General features: G+C 36.9%; 1 protein-coding gene across 6 annotated transcripts in view; it reads left to right on the top strand.

Moving 5' to 3' along the window:
* Positions 1–17,715, top strand: part of LOC120093155 (uncharacterized) — a 101,467-nt gene extending 83,752 nt beyond the window's left edge. For all 6 annotated transcript variants that reach the window (XM_087604947.1, XM_087604940.1, XM_087604933.1 and 3 more), the window contains 6 exons: positions 6,177–6,311; positions 7,548–7,706; positions 10,130–10,239; positions 11,336–11,512; positions 16,512–16,749; positions 17,529–17,715. In XM_087604947.1, coding sequence (XP_087461073.1) covers positions 6,177–6,226 — 50 coding nt within the window. In that variant the 3' untranslated portion in view covers positions 6,227–6,311; positions 7,548–7,706; positions 10,130–10,239; ... (1 more) ...; positions 16,512–16,749; positions 17,529–17,715. The remainder of the gene's footprint in view (positions 1–6,176; positions 6,312–7,547; positions 7,707–10,129; positions 10,240–11,335; positions 11,513–16,511; positions 16,750–17,528) is intronic.
* Positions 17,716–18,082: the final 367 nt, after the last annotated feature.

Here is an 18,082-nt window from a genome sequence, read left to right as displayed (position 1 = left end):
TTTTCAGTCTCTGCCTCTTCAGCCCAGTTATAATACTAGTTTTCCCACCTCAGTTACCATTGTGTGGCCAGAAGCTAATGACACTGAATAATCCCTCAGAATTCTGCATAGAATCCCGTGCCATAGAAAGTTATAAATAAAATTCCATTAACAATCAAAATTAATCATCACACATGATGAACTTAGAGGTGGATCATGGTTTTAGAATATACAAAATGACCTGAAAAGATAATCCAGTGCCTAAAGCAATTGAGATTTAGACTTTGTGACATGAATTTGGGTCATCAAAACATACATTAAAAAACAAACAAAAGTAGGTATTGTAGCAAAATCATCTCTAAATGAGAAGTTTCTACCTGAATAAAGATGGCAGTCAAATAAAGTAACAGAAGCTTATTGGACAGATATTTCTGACATATTGTTCAGTAATGATCAAAAGACACTCCCCCCACCAAAAAAAACAAAACAGAGAAACACCAATACTGGAGACTCCTCATATGTTAATAAGCTCAAAGCTCTAATTAATCTCTAAATATATATCACCAGTGATGTGATCTGCATGTGTTTTACACACACACACACACACACATGCATGCATTACGCACACTGAGAAATGCACAGAAGCATACAGCATATTTGTTATATCTCTCTTCATCACCTGAGGCCTCAACATGAAATATTGTTTATTCATGGTTTGTCTATCTCAAAAGTGTCTGTAATCCAAATTTGAGAAATGGAAATCTTAGAGAAAACCTCGAGTAAAGAAATTGATAATTTCCATATTTGCTGTTCTTGGTCTTTCCTGAACTCCCATTACTATAAGTTTACAATGTTTTCATTTATTACTAGTATTATTTTAAATTTTTATCAAAAATTGAATTATAGCACTGTAGCCTGACTTTTCTCCCTTAAGTCCATCACAGTCACTGCACTTTCATACTCATTTCAATATTGTTTTGTACATGTTTATATATATATATATGTAGGTAGGTATATATTTATCTTTACAAATATGAATATTACTTGAGTTCATTTTGTTCTGTTTGTGAATATGGTTTCCATGATATACAGTGTGTATTAGACAATCCATATGCAGGTCATTTCTGGAAAAATTAATATTCTGTCAGTCATAATTAGTTGCCTATAAATTTTGACAAGCGAAATTTTGACCATTGCCTTAACACTGCATTGACGTTGCTATTATTCTGATTTTGCACCTATTTTTATGAGAGGCAATTTCAAAACAGACTTTCAAGTATGCTGGGTCTTACAGTATTTGTAAGCCCTCTTCTACAATGGTCCCTGAGCTACAGAGCATTTAGCTCTAATGTACATGTATTCACTGGTGCTGGATTTTTCGTAATGCAATTATCTCTTCATTGTGTCCAAGTTTTTGTTTTCTGTAATGGTCTCCATTTTCTATACAAAGAGGCTTCTTTGATGTAGGATGATGGCCCCAATTGTTGGTACATATAAGACTAATATTTAAATGCTGTAAGGAACGTCGCTAATTTATTAAATTAATGTCATCAATTTTAAAGTTTATGACCAAACTAGCTAAATAAATCGGACTAGATTTCTAGCTCCAGCCATGATTTCAATCCTGGTGAGAGAAATTCTACAAATTGTTAAAGTACTTCCTGTGGCTTTCCCCCAAAATATGGATGTGTTAGGTAGCACTTGGATTTCTCTCAAGGTTGGTGGCTTGAGTGCCAGTTGCCAAATAAATCTTACAAGGCATCTCAGCAATCTATCTGGATATGTCTTAGAAGCCTCTAGGTTTAAGTCAAAGTTCTAAGGTAGATAAAACAGTAGGCAAGTTGACACGTTAGGGAAGCAATTGATAGTTGTACCCACCTGTAACACCTATAAAGTACGATGATAACCAGTATGGCAAGATAGCAGAATAGGTTCAATAAGTGACACTAACAGCTCAGTTCGAAACAACTGTTCTTTGATTAGACTTAAATGTATTTTCTTTTCCATAAAATTGAACATGGATCTGGGTCTTTCATTTGGTTTCTCAGAAAAAAATGTTATTCCTAAGTATGCTTTTAAAGTTCAACATTTGATATCTTGTTATTTCTCTTTAGGATCATCCGTGCAGGTCCTTTGACTTGTCCAAGTCACGCATTTTCACTCGTCTCTGACAAGATAAATTCATTTTCCTAAAGTAATATGATATAAATGTTATATAAATATACAATTCCTTCTTTTTGGTTACTTTAGTTTTCTTCTTTCCACATCTGCAAGTAGCCTTAATTGACAATAGTCTAAAACATCAAAAGTTGAAATTTCTAGCAATAAGAATGCTTACCATATTGAGTTAATTGAAGAATATTTAACAGTGAGTGCCTTATGTCTGCAAGGATGATAATGATTCTATCACCTAGAATTTCCTTATAGTGTGTGCTGCCCCTCATCAAGTTATTTATGAAATATTATGGTACCAATGGCTTCCTTTGCTGATCTTTGGTCATACTCAACTTACTCTTGTTTCATACAGCATATGTAAACAAATAAGATAATATTAAAACTGCATATGACCAAGGGGACATATATTAGAAATGCAGAATTCAAAGTATGTGTTTTTGAAAATCATATGATAGTAAACATAAGTGAGCCTAAATATTCCATAAGAATAATCAGATATCTTGTAAATTCTTTCAAAAGTAGTAACATACAAGATTGACACACAAAGTGAGTACTCCTTCTTTGTAAAAATCACAAACTTACTGAAAAGTAAATCAATGAAAACCTGTCATTAACAGTAACTTTTAACAGTATTAAGTTTCTTGGGAAAATTCTAACCGAGAAATAAAAGGCTTTTATGATTAAAAAAAAAACCAAAAACAAAAGAAAAAATGAAAAAAAATTCAACCCAAAACAAAACAAAATGTCTTATAAATTGAACAGATATCAGATAATGGAAAGATTCCCACATGTTCATGAATCAGTGAGATTTAAACAGTAAAAATTCTAGACCATCCTGTAGTAACATTTTGATTCTATCCTTTGAAAGCTTGATAAAATTTATAACACTCTTGATGTTAGTAGGAGAAACAATATTGTAGAAGTGATTTTTTTTCTTTTTTCTTTTTTTTATTAACTTGAGTATTTCTTATATACATTTCGAGTGTTATTCCCTTTCCCGGTTTCCGGGCAAACATCCCCCTCCCCCCTCCCCTTCCTTATGGGTGTTCCCCTGCCAACCCTCCCCCCATTGCCGCCCTCCCCCCATAGACTAGTTCACTGGGGGTTCAGTCTTAGCAGGACCCAGGGCTTCCCCTTCCACTGGTGCTCTTACTAGGATATTCATTGCTACCTATGGGGTCAGAGTCCAGGGTCAGTCCATGTATAGTCTTTAGGTAGTGGCTTAGTCCCTGGAAGCTCTGGTTGCTTGGCATTGTTGTACTTTTGGGATCTCGAGCCCCTTCAAGCTCTTCCAGTTCTTTCTCTGATTCCTTCAACAGGGGACCTATTCTCAGTTCAGTGGTTTGCTGCTGGCATTCGCCTCTGTATTTGCTGTATTCTGGCTGTGTCTCTCAGGAGCGATCTACATCCGGCTCCTGTCGGTCTGCACTTCTTTGCTTCCTCCATCTTGTCTAATTGGGTGGCTGTATATGTATGGGCCACATGTGGGGCAGGCTCTGAATGGGTGTTCCTTAAGTCTCTGTTTTAATCTTTGCCTCTCCCTTCCCTGCCAAGGGTATTCTTTTTCCTCATTTAAAGAAGGAGTGAAGCATTCACATTTTGATCATCCGTCTTGAGTTTCGTTTGTTCTAGGGATCTAGGGTAATTCAAGCATTTGGGCTAATAGCCACTTATCAATGAGTGCATACCAGGTATGTCTTTCTGTGATTGGGTTAGCTCACTCAGGATGATATTTTCCAGTTCCAACCATTTGCCTACGAATTTCATAAACTCGTTGTTTTTGATAGCTGAGTAATATTCCATTGTGTAGATGTACCACATTTTCTGTATCCATTCCTCTGTTGAAGGGCATCTGGGTTCTTTCCATTTTCTGGCTATTATAAATAAGGCTGCGATGAACATAGTGGAGCACGTGTCTCTTTTATATGTTGAGGCATCTTTTGGGTATATGCCCAAGAGAGGTATAGCTGGATCCTCAGGCAGTTCAATGTCCAATTTTCTGAGGAACCTCCAGACTGATTTCCAGAATGGTTTTACCAGTCTGCAATCCCACCAACAATGGAGGAGTGTTCCTCTTTCTCCACATCCTCGCCAGCATCTGCTGTCACCTGAGTTTTTGATCTTAGCCAATCGCACTGGTGTGGGGTGAAATCTCAGGGTTGTTTTAATTTGCATTTCCCTTATGACTAAAGATGTTGAACATTTCTTTAGGTGTTTCTCAGCCATTCGGCATTCCTCAGCTGTGAATTCTTTGTTTAGCTCTGAACCCCATTTTTTAATAGGGTTATTTGTTTCCCTGCGGTCTAACTTCTTGAGTTCTTTGTATATTTTGGATATAAGGCCTCTATCTGTTGTAGGATTGGTGAAGATCTTTTCCCAATCTGTTGGTGGCCGTTTTGTCCTAACCACAGTGTCCTTTGCCTTACAGAAGCTTTGCAGTTTTATGAGATCCCATTTGTCGATTCTTGATCTTAGAGCATAAGCCATTGGTGTTTTGTTCAGGAAATTTTTTCCAGTGCCCATGTGTTCCAGATGTTTCCCTAGTTTTTCTTCTATTAGTTTGAGTGTGTCTGCTTTGATGTGGAGGTCCTTGATCCACTTGGACTTAAGCTTTGTACAGGGTGATAAGCATGGATCGATCTGCATTCTTCTACATGTTGCCCTCCAGTTGAACCAGCACCATTTGCTGAAAATGCTATCTTTTTTCCATTGGATGGTTTTGGCTCCTTTGTCAAAAATCAAGTGACCATAGGTGTGTGGGTTCATTTCTGGGTCTTCAATTCTATTCCATTGGTCTATCTGTCTGTCTCTGTACCAATACCATGCAGTTTTTATCACTATTGCTCTGTAATACTGCTTGAGTTCAGGGATAGTGATTCCCCCTGAAGTCCTTTTATTGTTGAGGATAGCTTTAGCTATCCTGGGTTTTTTGTTATTCCAGATGAATTTGCAAATTGTTCTGTCTAACTCTTTGAAGAATTGGATTGGTATTTTGATGGGGATTGCATTGAATCTGTAGATTGCTTTTGGTAAAATGGCCATTTTTACTATATTAATCCTGCCAATCCATGAGCATGGGAGATCTTTCCATCTTCTGAGGTCTTCTTCAATTTCTTTCCTCAGTGTCTTGAAGTTCTTATTGTACAGATCTTTTACTAGAAGTAATTTTTTAAACTTCTTTCCTCCCAGTCTTCTGCCATGTTCCCTTGACCTCACCCATAAAGCCTCATCAACATCACTTCCTAAACATTAACTGAACAAGGCAACACCAATGAACATGGAAAATTAAATGGCACCTGAAACATAGACAAAGAAATATAGGCAATTGCATCATAAACACGAGTATGCGATTTTATCTAAAACAAGTGTATTTTGTGGATGCAGGAGAAAGATGAAACCTGCTTTCTGATCCAAACTGATAGTCTGTGTATTATTGGTGTGAGACAGTTAATGCTTAGAGTTATTAATGAGCAGTATTTATGTCTTTGTTATTTTTTTGTTGACACATACTTTTTCCCCTCTTTTTCGAATGACTACAGGGTTACTTATCATTTCTGTCCTCTTGTGTATATTACGTTATCTTCAGCCTGCTGTTTGCCTTTTGTAGACCAAGATTGATGATGAGAAATGACTTAGTGGTGCTTAAACTATGTAATGTTTCTCCTCTTTTGTTGATATGAATGATGCTTTTGCTCAGTAATAAAGTCTAGGCTAGTATCTGTATTCTTTGAAAACATGGAGAACGTTGATGCAGGCCCACTATATTTTAGAATATCCATTGAAAATTCAGGTATTAGTCTAATGTAGTTAACGTTAAGTGTGACTTTGTCTTTTTCATTCATATCTTTTCATATTTTTATTTCTATGTTCAGTTAGCCTTTGACTATTATGTGCCTACTTGATTTTTTCTATGCTTCTAGTACTTTAACACATATCTCTTTTTGATTTGGTGTGATAAATGCAAAGGATATACAAGGTTAAAGAGAGTTTCAAAAATGATTTCCCGTCTTTCTTATATGCAGAGAAACAGAAAGGCTATATATATACATACCAAGCAACCAGTTTATTCTGATCCAACACCACCAAGAAAGAAATGCTTATTTGGCAAAAATCTTACAAGCATTTATGTCGACAGAAAGCTGCCTGCTCCAAAACTTGTGAGTATCATTTTGGCTTTCTATAGCACCTTTCTCCTCAGTAAGCTATTTAATCAAACTGAGGAATGTTTAGATAATCGATCTATGAGAGTAAGATCATTTTAAAACAGAAATAAGTTCTACTGTATTTTGAATAATGTAATTGAAAGAAAAAGAGAAGAAATACCATTCCCATGTTTTGCACTGACTGCATCAAAGATTCAAACCCACCAGTATGTTGGAGGAAATAATTCTATGGAAGTGCCCCACTAATTACCCAACTGTAAAGTCTTGCAGCTTCTTTATGACTCCACATATCTCTGGAATCTCCCTTAATATCATTGCCTCTGAAATTACTCAATACATAAAAATATCTGTAGGCTTTTCCTTTAAATGATCAATGAATTAGATGAACACACTGGTTTTTTATATATATATTAACATCATTTATCGTAGTGGACTATATTTAAATGCCATCTAATATGGCTTAATCTATTTTAAATGAGTTATTAAACGTCTTTGGAAACGTATCTTTAGTATCCAACATCTCTTTTAGCACTAGAGCTGTGATAGGAATTTATGATGTTTGTGAACAAATTTATCCTGTCTGACACATGAACATTACTGCCAATTTCTTAGGTATTTTAGAGCAGAATTTTCTGGTAACCTTGTTTGTATTTGTGTAATCAATTTAAAGTGGAGTAAACCTATGCATGGTAGTCATGTTTACAGAGTAAATTATGGAAGAATGATAGAAATATGCTTGGGTTTTTAAATGTGAAAGCATCTGTAGACATAGTTGAAATTAAGAAGTCACAGAATAAGGATATAAAAGTCTCAGAAATATGGTGAAAAAATATTTCTTCAAAACACAAAAGTTAGGATTCATAATACAGGCCAGGACAAACAGTAAGTAAAATAGTGAGTTGATCTCTGGAAGGGAAATGTCCCAATATTTACTTAAGATGCCAGGCTCGAGAAAGATATTGATAGAAGGAAACACAAAGTAATAGAGGACCATTCACCAAAATGCTTTGGGGAACAGAAGTCCAACAAAACCATGATGTTACAAATTGGGGAAAAATGGATTAGGGAAGAAAATGTATTTGGAAGCTAAAACAGAAAAAAGGTCAATGACTACTTTATTCCTCTCAGTTATAGCTGTACGTCCAAAACTGTCCTTGCTCAGGTTCACAATAAAAGACATATTTGTGCTTCAGGTGTGGATCTCTAATACTACATCCTTATCCCACACAGGATATGTCATCCATAATTGCAGGGAAAGGACGAGAATCAGATCACATATTCAAAATTCTACCTGAAAATTCACACTGGTGCCTCAGAGAGAGGATTGACAGTCAACAACTCATTGAATGGATTAAAGAATGCATGCTTGTAATAGCATCTGTCTTGAAGGTAAGGAAGGTTTTCATGTCACCAACATTAAGCATCCCTCTAGAGATGCATATGTGCTTTCTGTCCTTAAGATTACAGGAGGATGACTGTTTCCAAGAACTATGGACACGTGACCTCTTGATAAGAGGCATGGCAGATAAAAGTCTGACAAACCCAAAGATTCATCATGAAGACACAGGAGAAGAGCTTCTGTTGGAAGTTAACATCCTCATATATCAGATGGGCTTTAGTTGGGCATTACAAATATTCCCACTGATTTCACCTCTGAACATACCCTGTGAATTAATAGCTGAACAAGTTATAATGGTGGTAAAAATGTGCTTTATCAAATGAATGTATTAAATAATACTTACCAAAAAATATCCTTCACAAATAACAGTTCAAGTTGACAAGTCCAACACTCACCTACAATAAGCTATCGATGTTGAATATTACCCTCTGTCTTGTATATACAAGAAGTCGTTTTCCTTCTCAATCAAAAAATAATCCAGCACTTTCACTTTTGCCAGATATTGCCATTCTAATTCCATGTCAAATATTCAAGTATTAGCCTAACCTACTTTTAACTTGTCTAACACACTAACACTCCTAACTTGCCAGGGAGCTGCAGTGACTCTAGAGCAAATATCAGTGTTTTTTTTCACTTGGGCCATGATCTGATTTCTCCTTTCAGAAGTCTGTGAAGCTATGGCCCAGACATAAATAGTAAAAATAATGCTCTGGGATTAACTATGCTTACTAACATTAGGCAAAGGTACTGAATGATCCTTCCTTGGCCTTTGAGCTTGCCAAGTGTGTCTGATTCTCACTGCCAGAAACTTAAGACCTTACTGAAGTTAGCCATGTGTATTCAAAGCAATTTACAGGTACAAGGGCACCTGGGATTCTTCCATTTTTATGGCTTGCTATCCTTAGTACAACATGAAAGTTCATTGTTGTATTTCATGCAAAAGACAGTTTCTGTCCTTCAAACAATCTGATGCTTACAACTAAATTTAAATAGTTGAATATTTACAAATTTTAAGAAAAAGACATGAACCTGTGAGACCTTCTCACATGGAAAATAAGTAAGCTTCACCACTATTCTTGCTGGGTCTGTAAGCAAGGTGTACTTGTATACAACAGCTTTACGCTGTGTGAGCCTAAAGTACAGATTCAACAATTATACAGTCAGGACGAGTTAATTTTGGGTGCTGTCATTTTTTGATAGTTGCCTATTCCAAGAAGAGGACTTTGGTTTTGGTTTGATTGTTTTGGTGGATTTTTAAACCATCGTCATCATCGTCATCATCATCGTCATCATTTTACATTTTTTTGTTTGTTCATTTTATGTCTTGTATGCTGCCCCCTACCTATTCTCCCCTCACAGGGTCTCTCTCCTTCCCTGAGCTGAATTGGGACCCTTGGGTTGTCCTTCTACCCAGACACATCAACTCTCTTCAGGTTTAGCACATCTTCTCCCCCTAAGGCCAGGTGGGGACAGGTTTTCACAGTCAACAGCTTACAAATAGCCCCTGCTCCACATGTTGGGGGACCCACAAGGAGACTAAGCTTTACATTTGCTAGAAATTGTGCTGTAGGTCATGCTGCAGCTTCTGCAGGATTTTTAGATGTTAATTCAGCCTTTGACAGCTCCCAGTGGTGCTGCTTAGTTGATTCTGTAGCTCTTCCTGTGGAGTTCCTATCTCCTTCAGGTCATGGAATCTCTCCCCCATTTCTTCCATACAAGCCCTTGATTGATCCATAAGATCCAATGATTGGCTGTGGCTCTACATAGCCTATTTCAGTCAGCAGCTGGGTGGTGCCTCTCAGAGGGCAGTTATGATAGGTTCCTGTCTGAATATTCCACATAGCGTCTGGCGTTTTTCAAGGCAGAGAGAGCTTTGGGCGGGGAAGTGGAGTGCAGATCTATGATTGCAAGTCATGGTGTGGACTAGAAGTCAGGAGAGGCAATTTGAACAGACCCATAGGTTTATTTCATTGCTATAGCAACTAGGACACTGCTTCACTGATTCTAGTCTTAGGGAAGAAAACACAAGGTCCTGCATATAGGTTCCACATGTGATCCAAGATTCTGGGGAGATAGAAGTTTGGGAGTCTTTTATGTAACATGCGTTCAACCAATGATTCTCAGCCATCCTAATACTGTAACACTAATATATTTCCTTATGGCTTGGTAATTACTAACCATTACATCATTTTGCTGCTTTCTCACAATTAAAATTTTGCTATTGGTAAGAATTATAAAGAAAAATGGAGAGAATATATGACATGGAAGATATATGATATGTGAACCCCTAATGGATTATAACTCCCAAGTTGAGAATCACTGGTATAAACTGCTAATTTTAAACAAAAATGCTTTTCATGTTCTTTCTAAAGTGTACATTGACCATTACTTTTTTATTTTCATTTAAAAAAAGGACTTCATTGCAAACATTGAAGGAAGTTTACTTACTTCTGACTTATATGAGAATTGACTTAGCGTCCCAGATGAAGGAACTCTGGTTGGAAAAATTAATGCCATCCAAAGGTAATGATACAGAAAGCACTTGGGGAACTATACCAATATAGAAGCAGTGTTTTTGTAAGGTCATATGCTTGTGTTTACAGTATTATAAGCTGGAGTGATGTCCCATGCCAAGAGGTTTCCTTAGCACAGACACGTATTGTCACTTTTTAAACACGTTCATTTCTCAAACTAGAGTGTTGAACCATGTCTGTAATCCCACCTGGGTGTCTTCTCCTTTATAACTGTCACAGTTTAGAAGACAGTCTATGCAACACCTTGTGTGCAGGTCAGCCTAGAGTATTGGTTTAGTTCCTGTGTGAAACAAATTAAAAGAAGGAGGTGTGTATAATACCTGTGGATTATTTGCATCCTAGTATTATTACCATGTTACTGTGAATATACCACATGCTAAATATATGTCATTGATTAGAATGTGAAGCTATTACTGAATACTTCTTTCTCAAATACAACTACCTCGAACAGTCTAGGTCAGGTATAGCTTTGACTTCTTTGAATCTTTTTTCTGTGCAATACTCCAGAGAATGATTTTGTGTGTAACAGGAGCATTGAGCTCCACATGCTACCCAGGCGCCATGCACCTCTGTCTTGCTGTAGTGAAGCTTTTATAAACGCATTGTGTAGGGTCACTAGAGTGCTTTCTGCTCCCTATGTTCTAGAGTGTCACAAGAATGTTACATGGATTTATACTACATTAGATATTAAATGTGTCTCCACTCCATGGTGCTTGGGAAGATGGATTGATGTTTAATAACACTAGATGTTTTCATACACAGAACACACATGGTCTGGAACAATCTCATTCATTCTAATACCAATATCCCGACACCTTCCTCTGGCTTCTGTAGGAAGCAGTCAAATATCTATTACGTAGAAAATCATTCATACTTTTAAAATGTTCCTATGATTTTATACAGTAAAATGATTTGCAGAAAATATTTTATGTAGTACTAAAGCTGTATATTATACTTCTTTTGAATTCTGGTTACACTATGAGTTGGTCTACAAAACATTTGCCCTGTTTTCTTCATAGTTAGTTTTGTAACTAACATTAGTTTTCAGATAGTCTAAAATAAAATTATCCCTTTTCTTTGTTTAGACTTCTACTGAAGATTCCTCAGGCAAACTTTATCCTGCTAAAGCATCTCATTTGCGTATTAGTAATAATAAGAGACTCATCCACGAATAATTTAGACACTAACAGGTTATCTATCCGGATATTTTGTGGGATCAGACTACAAAGGACGCATGGTTTGGGAGTGATGTATCAAGAAAGGTAAGGGGATCTGACTTTTGCCTTTGGGAACAAAATTTTCATTTTAATGCAGGAAGTAGGAACACTTTGGAAAGATCATTTCTGTAAAAGGAAACCCTAGGATTCCATTTTCTGGAGCGGAGTGGAATATATATTGATCTGTTTCAGGAAGATTTGGGAAGAAAGATGGTTAATGTAGTTTAAAAATAACTGAATCATTTCAGTCTTTCTTTTGTTCTTTCTTCATAGATATTGATTTTGGCCAACAGTATGCTTCACATATAATGGTAGTCAAAGAAGACTAGAGTGAAGTTTAAAAAAATCCTATTTACCCAGGTTTTGCTTATGTTTTTTTTTTCATTCCAGCCCTATTTTTGAAGTATATAATAGTTGTGTTTCACAGTAATTAGACTATTATATTATTAAATATTCACATCAAGTGAAATAATGGTCATATAAAAGTAAATATCATATATATATTTCAGATGTGTGTGTGTGCATATTTGTGTGTGTGTGTGTGTGTGTGTATGTAGGTGACAAATTGGTGTATATTATTTTGTATACTTTCAATTACTTTACCACTAATGTATTCAGGTGCAGTTTTAAGTTCCTCAGGTCTCAAGGACCTCCACATCAAACCAGATACACTCAAACTAATAGAAGAAAAAGTGGGGAATCATCTCGAACACATGGGCACTGGAGGAAATTTCCTGAACAAAACACCAATGGCTTATGCTCTAAGATCCAGAATCGACAAATGGGATCTCATAAAACTGCAAAGTGTCTGTAAGGCAAAGGACACTGTGGTTAGGACAAAACGGCCACCAACAGATTGGGAAAAGATCTTTATCAATCCTACAACAGATAGAGGCCTTATATCCAAAATATACAAAGAACTCAGGAAGTTAGACCACAGGGAGACAAATAACCCTATTAAAAAATGGGGTTCAGAGCTAAACAAAGAATTCACAGCTGAGAAATACCGAATGGCTGAGAAACACCTAAAGAAATGTTCAACATTTTTAGTCATAAGGGAAATGCAAATCAAAACAACCCTGAGATTTCACCTCACACCAGTGAGAATGGCTAAGATCAAAAACTCAGGTGACAGCAAATGCTGGCAAGGATGTGGAGAAAGAGGAACACTCCTCCATTGTTGGTGGGATTGCAGACTGGTAAAGCCATTTGGGAAATCAGTCTAGAGGTTCCTCAGAAAATTGGACATTGAACTGCCTGAGGACCCAGCTATACCTCTCTTGGGCATATACCCAAAAGATGCCCCAACATATAAAAAAGACACGTGCTCCACTATGTTCATAGCATCCTTATTTATAATAGCCAGAAGCTGGAAAGAACCCAGATGCCCTTCAACAGAGGAATGGATACAGAAAATGTGGTACATCTACACAATGGAATATTACTCAGCTATCAAAAACAATGACTTTAAGAAATTCATAGGCAAATGGAGGGAACTGGAAAATATCATCCTGTGTGAGGTAAACCAAACACAGAAAAACACACATGGTATACACTCATTGATAAGTGGCTATTAGCCCAAATGCTTGAATTATGCTAGATGCACAGAACACATGAAACTCAAGACTGATGATCAAAATGCGAATGCTTCACTCCTTCTTTAAAAGGGGAATAAGAATACCCTTGACAGGGAATAGGGAAGCAAAGATTAAACCAGAGGCAGAAGGAACACGCATTCAGAGCCTGCCACACATGTGGCCCATACAGCCACCCAATTAGACAAGATGGATGCAGCAAAGAAGTGCAGGCTGACAGGAACCGGATGTAGATCTCTCCTGAGAGACACAGACATAATACAGCAAATACAGAGGCGAATGCCATCATTAAACCACTGAACTGAGAAGGGGACTCCCATTGAAGGAATAAGAGAAAGGACTGGAAGAGCTTGAAGGGGCTCGACACCCCATATGAACAACAATGCCAACCAAACAGAGCTTCCAGGGACTAAGCCACTACCCAAAGACTGACCCTGGGCTCCAACCTCATAGGTAGCAATGAATAGCCTAGTAAGAGCACCAGTGGTAGGGGGAGCCCTTGGTCCTGCTAAGAGTGAACCCCCAGTGAACGTGACTGTTGGGGAGAGGACCGTAATGGGGGGAGGATGGGGAGGGGAACACCTAAATAAAAGGGGAGGGGATAGGGGGATGTTGGCCCGGAAACAGGGAAAGGGAATAACTATCAAAACGTAAATAAGAAATACTCAAGTTAATAAAGAAAAAATATTTATTCACTAATTTATTTACTCTATATCCTGATTACAGTCCCTTCCTCCAAGTCCCATCTTCACGACCCCTTCTTCCCTCCATTTTCCTTCATCTTAGTAGTGTAGAACTTCCATGAACACCAACTCAATCTCATACATCAATTCACAACAGGAATAAGTGCATCTCCTCCCATTGAAGCTAGACAAAGCAGCCCAGCTAAAAGAAAGCATCAAGTGGTAGACAACAGAGTCAGAGCTAGCCCGCACACTAATACTTAGGGTACATACCTAAGATAAGCTGCACATCTGCTACATATATGTAGGGGGCCTAGATCCTGCTGCTGGAGCATATGAAGGGGGAGGTCCTGCAGATTCAAAGCTGAAGAATCACAATGATTTAAAGGCTACAGCAAGCTAGGATATATAAGGAGAGGCATGTCTGGGAGGCTCCGGTATTGATGGTGTAGCAAAATCCAGAGGGCTTGAAGCAGACCAGTGACTTATTTCAATGTACATTTGCAAGTAAACCTGTTTGGACAAAAGGGTATAATTTGTGACATAGTATAGCACAACACATCTCACAGACTGCATTTTTAAAAAGGATTTTAATTTTTTGTTTTATTTTTAATTTAACTTAAAAACTTTATTTAATTTTAATTTTTGAAGTTTTGCGAGGGGGGATTGTTATCAAGAGATAGTTGGAAGGATTGAAAAATAAAATGAGAGTTATTTGTGAGCATGATGATAAATTTAAAGAGATACAAAAACAGACATACATTTCGAAAAGGATAAAAGGTAACAAAAGAGTAAAAAATGAAAGAAAGCCAGGTACATTTTAACTAGTAGTTTCCAGGGATTAAGTCCAGAGGAAGGATGAAATAGTGATGTCACACACATGAATAGTATTCTCACCCAGGACTCAACTTGGCTTGGACTAGAAACCTACCTTTTATAGGTAATTTCTTATTACCAAGCTCCTGGAAACGTAAAATCCAAGCCTGTATCAAAGCGCATGTCCAAATGAAGCAACAAAATTCATTTTTCACTCCTAATAACTATTAGTGATTCTTCTGTTATGGGCAGTTCTTTTCAAATATATTCTTTTGTATGGTCAAGCATGAAAACAAACAAGCAAAACTATTCTGTACAAGCTGCATATAAACTATGACTATCTTGTGCAGGACTGCTCAAACATAAACTTAGCTGCATGCTGGTAAGAAATATGTGATGAGTAGAGTTGACTTAACCTAAGCCATCACCTCAGAAGAAAAGGAACTTATCAGTGTTGCTCAATTTAGGAAGTGTTATAATTTCTATGATTGCTGTGACAAAACACTGATAAAAGCAACTTATGGAAGACAGGTTACACTCCATGATATACTTGGAGTTACTAGTTAACTCCTGAGAAATATCAGGGCCTAAACTGAAGCAGGGCAGGAACCTGGATTCAAGAACTGAAGTAGAAGCTGAGTAGGAGTTCTGCCTCTTGCCTTGTACCTCATATCTTTCATTTTCTGACTAATAGCTCAAGGGTGGCACCATCCTGGAGATCTGGGCCCTACAAATTCCAAGGTTAATCAGGACAATATCCCTTAGACTTCTCTATACATTAGGTCAATCTGATGGAGGCATTTTCTCCATTAAACTCCCTTTTCTCACCAACTTCTTTTCTCAGGCATATTTGTTTGCCTTAATAAAACACAAGGATCTAAAACACTAAATAAAGATTGCACATGGGGGAACCCGTGGCTCTAGCTGAATATGTAGCAGAGCATGGCCTTATTTGGCATCACTAGGAGGGAAGCTGCTTAGTCCTAAGGAAGCTTGATGACCCAGGGTTAGGGAATGCTAGGGTGTTGAGGCCAGAGTGTATAGGTGAGGGAGGGAGCACTGTAATAGAGGCAGGGGGAGGAAATACAGGGTTTGTGGAGGTGAAGTGTGAAGGGGGATAACGTTTGAAATATAAATAAATAAAATAATCAATAAAAAATAAAACAAGGGGCTGGGGATTTAGCTCAGTGGTAGAGCGCTTACCTAGGAAGCGCAAGGCCCTGGGTTCGGTCCCCAGATCCGAAAAAAAGAACCAAAAAAAAATAAAATAAAATGAAATAAAACAATATGACCAGGGAAACTTGTTCAAGTAAGTGGTTCTTTGGGACTTAGAAATGCTGAGAGATTATAGCGCTTCAATGTTATGACAGAGGAGCATGTCTGCAGAAAGGAAAAAACAAACAAACAAACAAACAGCAAGCTGAAACCTGATGTCTCTTGTCTTGGGAAGCAAAAATGTAGCAGAGAAAGTACATTGAAAATGGGCACCTGTATTTTGTAATTCCAAATTATAGGCAATGGCATACTTCTATCAGGAGGGCCAAGGGACTTAAGCCACCAGAAAGTTGTCACAAAGACAATATTGCCATGCCTGGAACGAGAATGGCATCCCATTCAAAACATCCCAACAGAAACCCCCAATCCCCCCACCCCCTAAAAATGTCAACGAAAGACAGTCATTAATTAGATTAACTCACAGTGTTTGGCAGCACATCAGGTTTGAAATGTTGCTTTGGTTAAGTAGTTCTTCTATTCTTTGCAGTATGCCTTAAATTTTGACAAGTTTTGGTAAAATGCAGAGAACTTAGAGTCTCCATTTCAGAAACTTCATATCATGCGTTCCTATCTGAGGCAACTGTTATTTTCCTCATAGTTTTGGATTTCATTTTTAAATTTCAATTTTGTAAACCATGTGAAATGACAATCTTGTTTTGCCTTGTGTTGTTACAGATGTCCATTATACAAATCATGATCGACAACTATCATCAAATATTTGGAAATGATAATATATTTAATAAACATATTGACAGAAGATCTGGGGATTTAAAGACTTGTGCAGATTCAATAAACTCTTCTCGCAAATCACCTATTATGAAAGAATTCCTAGCTGGCCTCAACAAGAAAACATGCGATAATGGTGAAAAATTAAAAATTTCATCCATTGCTCTGCAGGAGGAAGGTCCTACAGGTGAGCCAAGATTTATTTAGTCATCAAATGAATGGAAGGATGATATCACTCACTTATTTCATAAATTTGTAAATATGAGAGCAGTTTTGGGCACAAAATGATATTAGAGTATGAAAAAACTTTTTAACCAACACTTTAATTAAATTATACTTAAATATATGCATATGTATATACAAACCAATATATATGTATATATAATTTATATGTATACACACAAACAGACAGACAGACACACACACACAAATACTTATGTACTATATATACCACATGTAAGTATGACAGACTATTTATTCAGCCTTTGTAAGAACCCCACAATATTGCCGTTCTTCCTATGGTCTTTAAGTCATAGAGGATTCATGCATATGAAATTATTATTTTTGATAACATCATTTAGAAACAATGTTTTAATTTATACATCCATTAGAGATTCTGCATGTTTAAGTCCTGTACCACTCTCAACATGCTTTTTGATTTTAATGCGAAAATAATAATGTTTGTTTAATTTCCTATGAGAGACAATCTTGCCAAATGCTTAGCATTGGCATAAATATTAAAATGCACAGGCTCCATTACAAAACCTATGTGAAGAAAGATAAAGAGGCTAAAACGCACCTGATTAATATGGTAGTACCACTCAAATTCCTACACATTGATAATGCAAGTAATTATTTGTATAGAGTTAAGAAAATATACTGAAAGATTACTCTTATCTGAAGTGAAGTGAATCTATCATCTGAGAATGTTTGTCTAACAATAACATTTTATGTTTCATTTAACAGGACAGAACAGAACAACTACCACATATAAGTGGTAGAAGATGACTGAAGACATTATAAGGTCATTCTATTTCAATGTTCCCTTCTACCTTCCACTATATCATAGCAGAACAATTATTACAACATCCTGCTTCAGCATTCATATGCTATCATAATAAATGTTATAATAAATAAAGTGTTATTGCTTACACTCCAATGTGCCTTGGTCATGATTCTCCATAGTCTTTGGAAAGTGGCATTTTTCTGTCTCTGCCTCTACAGCCCAGTTATAGTACTTGCTTTCCCACCTCAGTTTCTAAAGTGCAGCCAAAACTAAGGACATTAAATAATCCCTCAGAATTGTGCCCAGAATTCTGTGCCATACAAAGTTCTAAATAAAATTCCATTACCAATCAAATTTAATCATCACACATGATGAAGTTAGAGGTGGATCACAGTTGTTAGATTATACAAAATGACCTGAAAAGATCAGTGCTTAAGCAACTGCGATACAGGCTTTGTGACATGAATTTGGGTCATCGAAACATACACCGAACACAAACAAAACTGAGTATTGT

Source organism: Rattus norvegicus, chromosome 1, assembly GCF_021556685.1.
Source record: "Rattus norvegicus strain SHRSP/BbbUtx chromosome 1, alternate assembly SHRSP_T2T, whole genome shotgun sequence".
Taxonomy (NCBI): Eukaryota; Metazoa; Chordata; class Mammalia; order Rodentia; family Muridae; genus Rattus; species Rattus norvegicus.
The sequence above is the reverse complement of the archived record's forward strand: the minus strand, read 5'-3'. Positions and strand labels throughout refer to the sequence as shown.